The 15,509-nt window shown below is 42.2% G+C and overlaps 2 protein-coding genes across 2 annotated transcripts in view; both read right to left on the bottom strand.

Moving 5' to 3' along the window:
• LOC116513312 (protein FAM13A-like) overlaps positions 1–3,631 on the bottom strand; it is a 126,695-nt gene extending 123,064 nt beyond the window's left edge. Inside the window, exon 1 of the mRNA XM_032224330.1 lies at positions 3,244–3,631. Coding sequence (XP_032080221.1) covers positions 3,244–3,270 — 27 coding nt within the window. The 5' untranslated portion in view covers positions 3,271–3,631. The remainder of the gene's footprint in view (positions 1–3,243) is intronic.
• Positions 1–15,509, bottom strand: part of LOC116513231 (G protein-regulated inducer of neurite outgrowth 3-like) — a 217,165-nt gene that overhangs the window by 148,029 nt on the left and 53,627 nt on the right. The window lies entirely within an intron of this gene.

Raw genomic sequence — 15,509 nt, forward strand, 5'->3', positions numbered from 1 at the left:
CCACCTAGCCACCCCCGCACCCAGCTGGTCGGCCACCCCCAACAGTCTGAGGGACCGTGAACTGGTCCCGTTTAAAAAGTTTGAGGACCACTGCTACAAGGGGTCTTTGATGCTCTCTGAATTTGGTTGGTTCCTTGCAGACGTTTCATTACCCAAACTAGGTAACGTCATCCGTGCATAAGGTCTATGGAGACTCCCAGTCATCCAGATCATGGTCATCCGAAAGTTGGCTTTTTTTCAGTAGTGAAATGTCTTCAAGGAAACCACCAAGCTCAGAGAGCACCAAGGACCCCCTCATTTCAACCCTGAGCTACAAATATTCTCTTCTGCCCTTACAATAAATCTGTACAGGTAGTCCTTGATTTACAACAGCTCCTTTAAGTGATCAATAAAGGAGAATATATGAAACTCTGGGTTGAAATGAGGGGGTCCTTGGTGCTCTCTGACCTTGCTTGTTTTTTCTGAAGAGCACTAACGATGTTACCTAGTCAACCTAATGACAGTAACATCTGCAAGAAAACAAGCAAACTCAGAAAGCACCAAGGATCCTTTCAGTGTTACCACTCAAAGTTACCACGGCACACTTACAAACAGTTGCAGCATTTCCACGGTCACGTGATCAAAATTAAAATGTTTGGCCGCCACCGACTCATATTTATGACGGTGGCAGTGTCCCAGGGTCACGGAATCCCCTTTTGCAACCATCTGCCAAGAGAAAGTCAATGAAGCCAGATTGCCTGAACGAGAAAGATCGCAAAATCTTTTGCAAAACTCAGTTGACAAATGTCTCCCTTTAGCAACCAAACTTTTGTTGGCCTTTGTGGCCATAACCGAACTTTTGTTGCTCCATTGCAGCTGTAAGTCGAGGACTACCTGTATTACAATGGTTCCTGATTATAGTATTAGTACTGTATATACTCGAGTATAAGCCTAGTTTTTCAGCCCACTTTTTGGGCTGAAAAAAGCCGCCTCGGCTTATACTCGAGTCAGTGAAAAATTTGCCCGAAATGGAGGAGAAAAAGGGGCGGGGCCATGCCGCTGGGTGACACTCGTGAATGGCCCAGTGCCCCTGTGAGTTTCCCCTCCCTCTGTGTCAGTTTGCCGCGCAGCGCGCACCGCACCATCCCCCCTCCTCACGTTCTAATGTAATGCAGGGCTGTCTTACGATTCCCCTTCCTCCCCCTCCTGCCGCTCTGCAACGATGTCCCACCTCCTCCTTGTTATGGCAAGCAGCCACATAGCGATGTCCCACCTCCTCTGGTACAGTGATCCAATGATAGGAATCACTGTGCCGTGTGTCATAGGAGGCAGGACATCGCTCCCGCAGCTGCACGGGACATCATCATCACAGCGGGACATCAGCATCATGAGGTGAGTGAAGTATTTCATTGAATACACCGCTAGTTTACTGTTTTTCTTTGAAATAAATATTCAAAAACATTATTGGTATCTATTTTTATTTTTGAAATTTACCGGTAGCTGCTGCATTTCCCACCCTAGGCTTATACTCGAGTCAATAACTTTTCCAGTTTTTTTGTGGTAAAATTAGGTGCCTCGGCTTATATTCGGGTCGGCCTATACTCGAGTATATACGGTATTAGTATAGCATAGTAATGTAATGTAATGTAATATATATTAGGGCGGGCAAGGATAGTTGATGCGCAAAATATACATTGCAACGCTTATTGCAAAGCCTCTCAACTATCAAACGACAACCCGGCCTTCACGTGGTGCCCCCCGTTCCCACCAATCGGGCTCTGTCGACCCTTGGGACCGGCGTCCCCTTGGGTATATCCAGCCAAAACAGCTTCCATGGATCGCCGTATTACAGTGGCGTCAAATTTCCATGGAAGTCGCCTATACCCACGATGGGTGAAGAGGCGTCAACCAACCAACCAATATATATTATATTAATTATAATCAGAGTCCGGGAGAAAAAGATGGCAAATATAGTATTAGTATTAATACAGTATTGTAATGTAATGTAATATATGTTATATTATATTAATTATAATCGGAGTCCAGGAGAAAAAGATGGCAAATATAGTATTAGTATTAATACAGTATTGTAATGTAATGTAATATATGTTATATTATATTAATTATAATCGGAGTCCAGGAGAAAAAGATGGCAAATATAGTATTAGTTTGGCAAATATAGTATTAGTATTAGTATAGGATAGTAATATAATGTAATGTAATATATATTATATTAATTATAATCGGAGTCCAGGAGAAAAAGATGGCAAATATAGTATTAGTATTAGTATTAATACAGTATTGTAATGTAATGTAATATATGTTATATTATATTAATTATAATCGGAGTCCAGGAGAAAAAGATGGCAAATATAGTATTAGTATTAATACAGTATTGTAATGTAATGTAATATATGTTATATTATATTAATTATAATCGGAGTCCAGGAGAAAAAGATGGCAAATATAGTATTAGTTTGGCAAATATAGTATTAGTATTAGTATAGGATAGTAATATAATGTAATGTAATATATATTATATTAATTATAATCGGAGTCCAGGAGAAAAAGATGGCAAATATAGTATTAGTATTAGTATTAATACAGTATTGTAATGTAATGTAATATATGTTATATTATATTAATTATAATCGGAGTCCAGGAGAAAAAGATGGCAAATATAGTATTAGTATTAATACAGTATTGTAATGTAATGTAATATATGTTATATTATATTAATTATAATCGGAGTCCAGGAGAAAAAGATGGCAAATATAGTATTAGTTTGGCAAATATAGTATTAGTATTAGTATAGGATAGTAATATAATGTAATGTAATATATATTATATTAATTATAATCGGAGTCCAGGAGAAAAAGATGGCAAATATAGTATTAGTATTAGTATTAATACAGTATTGTAATGTAATGTAATATATATTATATTATATTAATTATAATCGGAGTCCAGGAGAAAAAGATGGCAAATATATCCAACAATAAAGTTAAAACCGACCGCCTAACCCCGGCAGGGCAGCTACAGCGAATAACAATCCATAGAAGCTCGTGCATTCACAAGAGTAGCGCAGCGAAGGCGTTCAAACCCACGCGCGCTTTCGGCCACGTAGCCCGCCCCCCCAACTGCGCGCGCTTGCTTGCTTGCCCGGCGTGCAAAAAAAAAACCACGCGCACCCCCCCCCCTCTCCCACGGCCTCCTTTCTTCCGCTCCTCCCCGCCTACCGACCTCCAGGCAGCCCCTACTCACACAGATGGCCAAGGCGCCTGCCCCCATCCTTGCAGGAGGGGAGCTGGGAAAGAAGCGAGGCGGCCGCGGGAGTTGCTTGCAGGAAGAAGAAGAGACGGCCGGAGGCTTTCCAAGGGCCGGAAGGCGGAATCTCTCCGCGGCGCGTAGCTTTTATGATCCCCGAGGTCCACGGCCAGCGAGCCCCGCTCAAACCTTGCCCCGCCAAGGGAAGTTATGGGGAGCGGCAAAGGGAACCCTTGAAGACGGCCCTGGAAGTCACGTGAGCCGCGGCTCCCAAGCCAAGCCACAGCTTCCCCGGAAATTCCAGGGATTTCACGGGAGGCTGCCGAGGAATGCCCCGCTGGAAACCGGTCGTAGCCCAGCGGGCAGAAGGAGCCGCCAGAGCGTCTTCCTGTATATATATATATACAGAATATTATAGTGTACTATAATGCAGGTAAGTCCTCGACTTACAACATTTGATTTAGTGACTGTTCAAAGTTAGAAGGGCATTGAAAAAAGTGAGTGAGGACCATTTTTCCCACTTACAAATTACAGCCTCTCCACGATCATATGATCAAAATTCAGCTTTATATTTATCTTTATATTTATTATCATATATATATATATATATATATATATATATATATATATATATATACACACACACACATACATACATACATACATACATACATACATACATATATATATATATATATATATACATACACACACACATACATACATACATACATAAATACATATATATGTATATATATAAGATTTTTCCTTTATGATTCTCCCTTTATGATAACGGATAAGAGCCTATGGCCTAATGGCTATGAAGTCTGCCTAGTATGTAATATAGCCCAGGTTCGAATCCCAGTAAGGGTATGGCTAGCTGATGAGAGCTAAATAGCTTGAAATAGATCTATACTAGTCTCCCTTTATTTATTTATCAGCACAAATAAAAAAACACACACACACACACATACATTATATATATATGGTATATATTTGGGCATACCAGGGGTTGTGACTTTAAATATATACCTTTCTCCCTGGCTCAGCTGATAACGGAGGACAGCCTGTGGCTTAGTGGTTAATATATCTGCCTAATATGCAATACAGCCCAGGATCGAATCCCAGTAAGGGTATGGCTAGCTGATGAGAGCTAAATAGCTTGAAATAGATCTATACTAGTCTCCCTTTATTTATTTATCAGCACAAACACAACACACACACAAACACACACACACACACACACATATATATAGGATGCCTTTATTTTGTCTGTGTGTGTGTGTGTGTGTGTGTTACACACACACTATAAAGACATCCTTTATAAATATATATTTTTGGGATGGGTTTAAAGCTGAATTTTGATCATATGATCGTGGAGAGGCTGTAATTTGTAAGTGGGAAAAATGGTCCTCACTCACTTTTTTCAATGCCCTTCTAACTTTTGAACAGTCACTAAATCAAATGTTGTAAGTCGAGGACTTACCTGTACAGGTAGCCCTTGATTTACAACAATTTTCTTAGTGACCGCGCTGAAAAAAAGGGACATGACTGTTTTTCACAATTAATCACCGTTACAGCATCCCCATGCTCTCGTGATCAAAATTCAGATGCTTGGGTAGCAGTGAAGAACTTGGAAAAGGTATTCAGATGCTGTGACAAGGTGGGTGGAAATATAAAGCTGGAAATAGAATACAAATAGTCATTGCCAACAAAAGCGCGTATGGTCAAGGCGATGGTTTTCCCAGTTGCAATGGATGGCTGTGAAGGTTGGACCATAAGAAAGGCTGAGCGCCAAAGAATGGAGGCCTTTGAAGTATGGTACTGGAGGAGACTCCTGCGAGTCCCTTTGACTGCAAGACGGTCCAACTGGTCAGTCCTAGAGGAGATCAAACCTGAGTGCTCTTTAGAAGGCCAGATCCTGAAGAGGTAACTCAAATACTTTGGCCATCTAATGAGAAGGAAGGACTCACCGGAGAAGAGCCTCATGCTGGGAACGATTGAGGGCAAAAGAAGAAGGGGACGACAGAGAACGAGGTGGCTAGATGGAGTCACCGAAACAGTAGGTGTGAGCTTAAATGGACTACAGAGGATGGTAGAGGACAGGAAGGCCTGGAGGAACGTTGTCCATGGGGTCATGATGGGTTGGACATGACTTCACAACTAACAACAACAACAAAGTCCTTGACTTACAACAATTCATTTAGGGTCCACTTGAACTTACAACGGTATTGAAAAAAAGGGATTTAGGACTATTTCTCAATCTTACAAGCATTGGAGCATCCTCTGGCAACTGACTCATATTTATAGTATCGCAGTGTCCTGGGGACATGTGGTCATCTTTTGCTACCTTCTACCAGCAGAGTCAATGGGAAGCCAGATTGACTTAACCATGTTATTAATTTAACAACTGCTGTGATTAACAACCGTAGCAGTTGAATGTATGAGGTGTTGCTCTTTTAAACTGTTTCTTTCGTTATGTGTTTTTTTTTTCTCTTTATTTTTGTAAGCTGCCCGGAGTCCTTTGGGATTGGGCGGCACATAAATGTGGTTAATTAAATAAATAAAAATAAATAGCAAGAAGATTCATTAAACGGCACCACTAAAATGTTTTTCCTAGGAAATCCCAGAGAAGAGGTGTCAGCCTCTGCTTTGCTGCTGCTTCGGCTGCCATGAAACGGGGAGGGAGGGCATGGTATTTGGAAGAGGTTTACTAATTGTGCTGGAGGAAGATTCTGGAGCATGCGAGGAGGTTCCCGCCAAGGCTAACGGCACCGACATTCCATCTTAGTGATGCCTTTTGAAGTTATCTCACACCTGACACTTAGGAGAATTATGATTGGACTGTAACTGGGATGCCAAGGGGTGGGGAATGGGTTATTCTATATATCAATCGCTTTCGCGCCTAAATAATCAGTCTTCGCTTTGTTACGCCTTTAATCATTTATAATTAGTAAAAGTACACTTGATTTCTACCTATGGAGTCTCGTGGTCTTCTTTCCTAATTGCCCAATGAAGAGGTGCTGACAAGAGGGGACATGACACAGAATAGAGTAGAATAGAATAGAATAGAATAGAATAGAATAGAATTCTTTATTGTCCAAGTGTGGTTGGACACACATGGAATTTGTCTTTGGTGCATAAGCTCTCAGTGTACATAAGGAGAATAAAATACATTCATCAAGAATAAAAAGATACAACACTTAGTGATAGTCAAGGTTACTACTAAGCTATTAAATCCTACTAGGAAACAAATAAAAGCAATATAAATTGAATGATACAAGCAACATGGTTATAGTCTTTAAGTGTGGAGAGAGGTACTAGGAAGGAAGAGAAGAAGAATAGTAATACGGTCTTAGTAAATGTGTTGTGGGAATGGGTCGTTAAGCAAAGTTATTTACATAAATAAATGCTACATAAATACAGGCCTGTATTTGTACAGGTAATCCTTGACTTACTACTATTCACTTAGTGGCTATTCAAATTATGATGGCACGGAAAAAGTGACTTATGACCAGGTGTCACACTTATTACCTTTGAGCATCCCCACAGTCACATGATCAAAAATCCTGCACTTGGCAACCAACACGTATTCACATTGCCAGTCGAGACAATCCTGGCTCGTAACAAGCTGTCATTGGGGGAGGCCAGAGCCAAGGTGGCGCAGTGGTTAAATGCAGCACTGCAGGCTACTGCTAGATCAGCAGTTCAGCGGTTCAAATCCCACCGGCTCAGGGTTGACTCAGCCTTCCATCCTTCCGAGGTGGGTAAAATGAGGACCCTGATTGTTGGGGGCAATATGCTGACTCTGTAAACCGCTTAGAGAGGGCTGAAAGCCCTATGAAGCGGTATATAAGTCTACTGCTATTGCTATTACATAAGGATTGCGTGATTCACTTAACAACAGTGATCTGCTTAACAACAATCACAAAAATGTCATGAAATTGGGTGCAACTCATTTAACCTCTGCTTTGCTTAGCAATGGAAATTCTGGCCCCAATTTTGGTCGTAAGTCAAGGACTGCTTGCATTGTGACACTGCCCACCTACACAGAAGAGATTGAGCAATGTGGTCTAGCCACTGATGAAAAAACTAAACTCCTGTGGATGCTCAAGTAGATAACTATAATTGGGCCAATGAAGATGTTCATTCTTAGGTATATTTGCATTATCCCTTACTCACTTTGAAAGATAAATTTCTGCTACACTTTTATTTTTGGTTGTTGTTATCGTGGCACGACAAAACCGCGCTCCACTAAAGCGCGCCCGATTAAACCGCGTCGCTGACGTCATCAGCAGGGCAACAACAGTGACCACGGAGAAAAAAGGGCGCTTTAAATAGCGCTTTGAAAGCAAGCCGATTCACGTTAAGGTAAGGGTTAGGGTTAGGGTTAGGGTTAGGGTTAAGCGTTAGGGTTAGGTTTAGGGTTAGGTTAAGGGTTAGCGTTAGGTTTAGCGTTAGGTTAAGGGTTACATTTAGGTTTAGGGTTAGGTTAAGGGTTAGGATTAGGTTTAGGATTGGGTTTAGGGGGGTTAGGTTTAGGTTTAGGGGTTAATTTTAGCTTTATCGTTCGCAGCGTGCTTTTTTCGTCGTGCTGTGATGACGTCAGCTACGCGGTTTCGTCGAGCACGCTTTAGTCAAACGCGGTTTTGTGATGGAACCGTTGTCATTTCTCATAGATATGGACACTGAACCAAAACTAATTGCTTTTCTGCTCACTGGTTGCAATGGAAGGGATTTGAATGTATTTTTTTAAACTGCTCATTAAAATCACCAGTAGGCTTAAAAAAAAACAACCCTTACCGGAACACATTTTTATGATCTCTTATGATGAAAGTAGAAACAGCAATACTCATAGGCAGATTTCAGAGAACAGAAACCATCAAGTGCAGGAATAAAGTGTACTTTTGCTTGTAAAGCCTGCATGCTGGCTGGGGAATTCTGGGAGCTGAAGTTCATATGTTTCAAAGCTGCTGCAGGCATAACTCTGGAACACCTCACGCAATTTCAACCAAACTTGGTACACAGATGACTTACTCTCTGGAAACAAATATAGTGTGGGTAAGACACCCTTAAAACCCCTCACAGTGTGTGTTCTGTTAAGATATAACCTAATGTGCTTTAAAATGGCTTCTACTGCACTGCACAGTGGAATTGCCATGCTAACAGCTTCACAGTACTCCACAAGGGGGCTCCCTCTGGTAAGGAGGAAAATCCAACATTAGAAATTACTTTTGGTCTGGATATTTCCCGCCTATAAATAAATACCCGGAGAATGCCAGGTTATCGGCTAGTATGTTATATAGAGTGCTGTGGTCCGTAAGCCCAACTATTACCATACTATTTAACCTGTTTTCTGATGTCAAAGCCCAGGGATGTACACAGAAAAGTGTATATCAAAATATGCAAAAATGGCAAGCATGGTGTCATGGTAGAAGGTATGCATACCATCTACCATACGTAGAAACTGAGTGGGGGTTCATGCCAATGGTGGGTTCGTACCGATTCGGACTGGTTCAGCCGAACCGGTAGCAGCTTGGCAGCCTGCTGGAACCAGCAGCAACCCAGGCCTGCCGCGCCCCCAAACTGGTTCTCTGGGCGGTGCCATAGTTGCCGCCATCTTGTTTTTGGCTTCTGTGCATGCACAGAGCAATTTTCATTGTATTACACATGCGGCGCATCCCTGAGGGAACAAGTAGTAGTGGCTGCCGGAATCCACCACTGGTTCATGCGTGGAAGCTGAGAGGGGGTTCATGTGCAGAAGCTGAATGGGATTCATGCGCAGAAGCTGAGGGGTGTGTGTCTTTGATTGCAACATTGCCCTCACCATCTTGCAGATTTAAGTTTCTTCCCTCATTCTGCAATAGCTACCGTATTTTTCAGAGTATAAGATGCACCGGAGTATAAGACACACCAAGATTTTGAAGAGGCAAATTTTTTAAAAAAAGTTTTTGCACTCTGCAGACCTCCCAAAAATATGACAGCACCTTGATATGTTTTTTGTCAAAAAAAGGGCATGCGTAGCCTTTAGAAAGCTTATAGAGTCCTTCTGGAGCTGGGGGGGGGGCAAAACAAGCAAAAAACAGCCTATTTTTCGCTCATTTTTGCCTTCCCCAGCCCCCAGGAGCGCTTTGGAAGTCTCCTAAAGGCTATGCACCGCCATTTTTGCAAAGGGGGCAGGGTTTTTGAGGCCAAAAATGCTGCATTCAGTGTATAAGATGCACCCAGATTTTCACCCTCTTTTTTGAGGGAGAAAAGTGTGTCTTATACGCCAAAAAATACGGTATCTTTGATTTTTGCATGAAATTGAGAGAGGACTTCAGTATTTTATTTTTAGCTCTCAAAGTTAACACCAGGTGGCAGTATTTGTTTATTTGATCCTTTCACTTCTGCATTTCTGTGAAAAAAAAAAAAATAATGCCCTGATTACAAGCCACATTTTTCTTTTATCGGGAGCAGAAATCAAAGCCTTTGTCCCTAGTCAAATTCCAAGAGATCAGAGTGACATTGCAGAAGATTTTTCTTGGTAATGTGTGCATGGAGTTCAAACCTCACCAATCCTTCCTTCTGTGTCTTCAAGACAGTGAAATCTCGCCCTAAAATATGGGTGAGCATTTTTTTTAATGCATTTATTTAGCATATGGCAAGGAGAGAGGAAGAAAAGGAAGGAGGGAGGGAGGTTTTAGCTACTGAAATTATCTGGTCCATCCCCAACCTGCAGTGTTTCTCTGTCGTAAGCTTTGTTGTTTGGGAAGAGAAATGTGGCAAACAGCTTTGCAAATTAAAAGCTTCATACAAAAGTCCCAGTTCACCCTTCTAGAACTCGAAAGAGTTTACACTTTGCTCTTAGTTATTTTGTTTATAAAGATTCTGATGCAACCAGATTCTATGACAGCACCTTGATATGTAAGACGAAGCTTTTTTTGTGAGATGGAGGTACTGAAAGTGTTAACCTCTTAAGCATGGATGTGTTGTTGAATAGCCAAGAGCGTTGACATATTACAAAAAAACAACAACCCAATATTCCTTATTCTTCTCCATAATATTGTTCTATCATCATTAAAGTGGCTAGATCAGTGTTTCTCAACCTTGGCAACTTTAAGTCCTGTGGACTTCAACTTCCAGAATCCCCCAGCCAGCACACCTGGCTGGGGAATTCTGGGAGTTGAAGTTCACAGGACTTAAAGTTGCCAAGGTTGAGAAACACTGGGCTAGATGACTTTTATTGTCTGGCTCAGAGAATGAAATACCACTTTTAACGCTCTTCCTCCCACTGAGACAAGGAGCTGGAATTCAGGACTATAAAAGGGAATGTGTGCTTGTGATGGGGTTGTGTCCAGCCACTGGACAAATTTGTACTTCGATAATCTTGCATTGCACTGCAAAGTCAAACGGGATATCCACTTGGTAATGGTACTGACTGAGCCACAGTTATTGATATGAGCCTCCCAAATGTGTTTTTCAAAAGGCAACTGAACTTTCTTTGTTTTTTTTCCCTGAAGACCTGTCACTTCTCATCCAAGAAGCAGCTTCTGAGGAGAATTAAAAAGAACCGAAGAAGCTTCTTGGATGAGAAGTGAAACGTCTTCAAGGAAAAACAAACAAAGGAAGTCCAGTTGCCTCCTGAAAAAGCACTTTTGGGGCAACCATGACTGGATGACTGAGAATCTCTACAGACATTTAGCTAAACGGAAGGACTGCATTTATGTTCCTGAGCCCTGATCTCAGATCCCAGATTCTATTATTATGACCGCACCTTGATATGTAAGACGAAGCTGAAATATCCTATCATTTTAGAAAAGTGACGACTTATGACCGTTATGGAACCTGCTCATTGGGGTTGTAAACCATAACATAAAGTGGATCAACCACATGAACCAACCCAATTTTTTAACCTTATTTTTTGCAGTGGTTGTTAAATGATGGCATTCATTTATTTATCAAATTTATAGGCAGCCCATCTTACCTCAAAGTAAGCAGTAAAGTGTAGTCATAAAGCAATGCTGTGGTTGTAAAGCAATCAAGAGCAATAACAATAGCAGTTAGACTTATATACCGCTTCATAGGGCTTTCAGCCCTCTCTAAGCGGTTTACAGAGTCAGCATATCGCCCCCACAGTCTGGGTCCTCATTTCACCCACCTCGGAAGGATGGAAGGCTGAGTCAACCTTGAGCCGGTGAGATTAGAACCGCTGAACTGCTGATAGCAGTCAGCTGAAGTGGCCTGCAGTACTGCACTCTACCCACTGCGCCACCTCGGCTCTCTGCAGTCATTAAGTGAACATGATGGTTTTATGTGAAGCTATGGGTTGGTTTTGCAAAAAGAAAAAAGAGAAGAGAGACCGCCTCCTGCCAATTACCTCCCTGCGACCAATTAGATCACATAGATTAGGCCTCCTCCGAGTTCCATCTGCCAGTCAGTGCCGACTGGCAACTACACGGAGGAGAGCCTTTTCAGTAGTAGCTCCGACCCTTTGGAACGATCTCCCCGTGGAGATTCGTACCCTCACCACCGTCCAGACCTTCCGCACAGCCCTTAAGACCTGGCTAGCCCGTCAGGCCTGGGGACAAAGATAACTGTCCCCACCCGAATGATGAATGAATGTTGCTTACTATTTTACTTCTATGTATCATTGTGTCTATTGTCTGTATACCCCCCCCCCCTTATTTTATGTAAGCCGCCCTGAGTCCCCTTAGGGAAAAGGGCGGCCTATAAGCATTAATAAATACAAATACAAATACAAGAGTAACTGCCGTTTTTTGACAAAACTCTCATAAATATGGAAACGTGCAGTCAGGCAGCCTAGGTGTCAGAACTTTGAATCCAAGTCCATTGTAACACTAAGCGACCTGTCATAGATAGAGGACTACCTCAAATTTATGGATTTTAGGAAACTTAAGTCTGGTCATTGCTTAGAGTGTTGCGGTGGCCTAGAGGTGGAGTTCTCGCCTCACAATCAGGAGGCTGAGAGTTCGATCCTAGGTAGAAGCAGATATTTCTCTCTCTGGGCACAATGAGAATTCATCTGCTGAACAAAACTCTGCAACGGCAACAGGAAAGGCATCTGGCCAGTTGTCCAGACTCCACCCCGCGAGGGATTATGGGATCATTAAATGAAGACCAAGTCTGGACATTGCTTCATATGCTAGGAGGCTACGTTACTACTGCTGGTTTTGCTACATTGGCCTAACTGATAAGTCCATCAATCTCCAAGAGAGGCTAACTGATTGAAGACTTTCTCCTCCACCTCACAGTTACCATTGTCTAGATCTGTGATGGAGAACCTATGGCCCGCGTGCCAGAGGTGCAGTGGTGGGTTTCAAAAATGGTTCCAACCTACTCTGTGGGTGTGGCCTCCTTTGTGGGAGTGGCTTGCCGCCCATGTGACCGGATATGAAGATGCCGACGACACTTGTCAGAACCACCTTAAATTACCTCACACACAGCACTGGCATGCATAAGAATATGATGTAAACTTCTTTTTTGAAAGGCATCTTTGGTTTGCATTAAACAACTTCAACACACGCAATGTTCTGATTGCACCACAAACGCAGTAGTCATCCTTACCTTTCACAGAGGCACTGAGTTTTGTAAATATGAGCATGATAGTGTAGAATAATCATATCCAAGGACCAGTGGTGGGCTTCAAAATTTTTTGGGACCTCTTCTGTAGGTGTGGCCTGCTTTCCGGGTCCACTGGTGGAACCTCTTCTAACCGGTTCGGTAGATTTGACAAACCGGTTCTACCGAATAGGTGCGAACTGGTAGGAACCCACCTCTGCAGCGGTGGCATGCAGAGCCCTCTCTGTGGGCATGTCTGCCATCGCCAACTGCTCTTCTGATTTTTGGTGCACCAGCCAGCTGGTCTTTTGGGGCTCTGGAAAATGACCTGAAAAATGGCCCCAAAAAACAGGCATACGTATGCCGGCCAGCTGGTCTTCCAGTTTCTGGTACTCTGCTGTGCACAAAGGCCAGCTGGTTTGCATGCACATGCCGGAAAACCGAAAACCAGCTGGCCGCCGTGCGCATGCACACTGGCAGCTGGTCTTTGGGTGTTCAGTGCTCTGGCATGCGGAGACGCATGTGTGTTCCGGTTCGCCATCACTGGTCTAGATTTTGTTCGTCGAAACTGCTTTTGGATACATAAACATGATTTTTGTGCTGCTGGTTGTTATATGGAAGGGTTGCTTATTTACAAAATGGCTTCTAAGAAAGGTGTGGCCTATTGCAAAATATTTTATTGGGAAGCAAATTGGAGAGGCAGCTCCCTGTTCCTCATAGCCTGCCTTTCCTTAATTTAAATGGGTCTCTCTTGTTTGCACAAATAAGCATGTAAACAAAGAACTGACGGCAGCCACCTCCCTTTTCTTTAAGTAAAGGTGATGCTAGACATTGGCGCTGCCTTATTTATTCATGACCTAAAGAGAGACATGAGGAGAGTACATTGCTATATCAATAAAAACATACACAGTTAAATTACTATTGGGAGAACAACTTATTCTTTCATAAGACGTGCAGTTGGGATGATATTACCATGTTTCCCTGAAAATAAGACAGGGTCTTATTTTCTTCCCCCCCCCCCCGAAATAAGCGCTTGGCCTTATTTTTGGGGAAGTCTTATTATTTTTGAGGGGCAGGAGGCAGTGAGTGGGTCCTCCCAGCTCCCAGGAGCACTCTATAAGCCTCCTAAAAGCTATGCATTCCCTTTATGTAATTAGTGTCACAACCCCTGGTATGCCCAAATATGGGAGGAAGCTTACTGCTTCCATTCTCGGTCTATCGGCTCGTCACAAGAGACCATCCAGACAGAAACCCAATATTTTTACTGTTGCCTTTGTTACATTTGTGTTGCATTTGTGTTGATAAATAAATAAAGGGAGACTAGTAATACAGGCCAGGTTCGAATCCCAGTAAGGGTATGGCTAGTTGATGAGAGCTAAATAGCTTGAAATAGATCTATACTAGTCTCCCTTTATTTATTTATCAGCACAAATACAACACACACACACACACACACACACATATATATATAGTGTCACAGCCCCTGGTATGCCCAAATATGGGAGGAAGCATACTGCTTCCTTTCTCTGTCTATCGGCTCGTCACAAGAGACCATCACAACAGAAAGCTATTATTTTTACTGTTGCCTTTGTTACATTTGTGTTGCATTTGTGCTGCTAAATAAATATCTATACTAGTCTCCCTTTATTTATTTATCAGCACAAATGCAACACACACACACACACACACACATATATATGTGTCCATATATATATATATAGACTCCAGTGCGTCTTATACTCCGAAAAATTCAGTAAGCATTTGGCCTTATTTTTGGGGAGGTCTTATTATAATTGAAATGCAGGAGGTGGTGAGCGTGGTACCTCATGGCTGCTGCTCTGTTGCAATATTTTCAGGGAGGGCTTATTTTGGGGGGAGGGCTTATTTTAGTGCATGTGCTCAAAAGCCCAACTGGACTTATTATCCGAGGAGGTCTTATTTTCGTGGAAACAGGGTATATATTGCTTTCTGGTTTTGGATGGAATTCCTTCTCTCCCTATTGAATCTCACAAGGCGACAAGGAAGCCAAAATGATTCAGCTAAGACTGGATGGTTGTGTCCCTTTATGTAATTATTGTCTAAGCAGCGTTTATTTTAACTTTTCTTACTTTGTTCTTTTTAATACTTAATCAGGTTGAATGGAGTGAGAGATCCTTGGAGGTTTTTTAAAAATTCCGAGACCATATGCCAAATGCCTCAGGAAGGTAATTAGCAGAGCTGGTCTAAGTATAAAACTGCTTCGATAAAATATGCAGAAGAAAAAGATGAGCAGCTAATGAAATGAAAACACGCTTGTCAAGTGAAGTGTGCATTGACACAACCCAGTTCCTCCTTTTATAAGCAAAGTTAAAGCGGTCGCCAAAACCTTTTTTAAAAGTTTTTATTTTTTTTATTTTCATAACATATAAATCACATGTATACTATTAGATAGCCAACATCGTATTATATTATTAAATGTTTACATCAATTCATCTTACCATCAACTCCCAAAAACAATTATTGGCTCTTCTGCTCTCCATACACCATATTTATCTATCACTTTCTTCTCTCTCTCTCCTCCCTCTCCCTACCTCCTTTCTTCCCTCTGTCATCCTTCTCTACTTCCCCTTCCTCTCTCCTTCTCCTCCCTCCCTTTTCCACTCCTCACTTCTCTCCTCCTCTTCCCCCCTCCATGCCCAATCTCCTATCCCTCTCTTCTTCCC

Source organism: Thamnophis elegans, chromosome 9 (assembly GCF_009769535.1).
Source record: "Thamnophis elegans isolate rThaEle1 chromosome 9, rThaEle1.pri, whole genome shotgun sequence".
Taxonomy (NCBI): domain Eukaryota; kingdom Metazoa; phylum Chordata; class Lepidosauria; order Squamata; family Colubridae; genus Thamnophis; species Thamnophis elegans.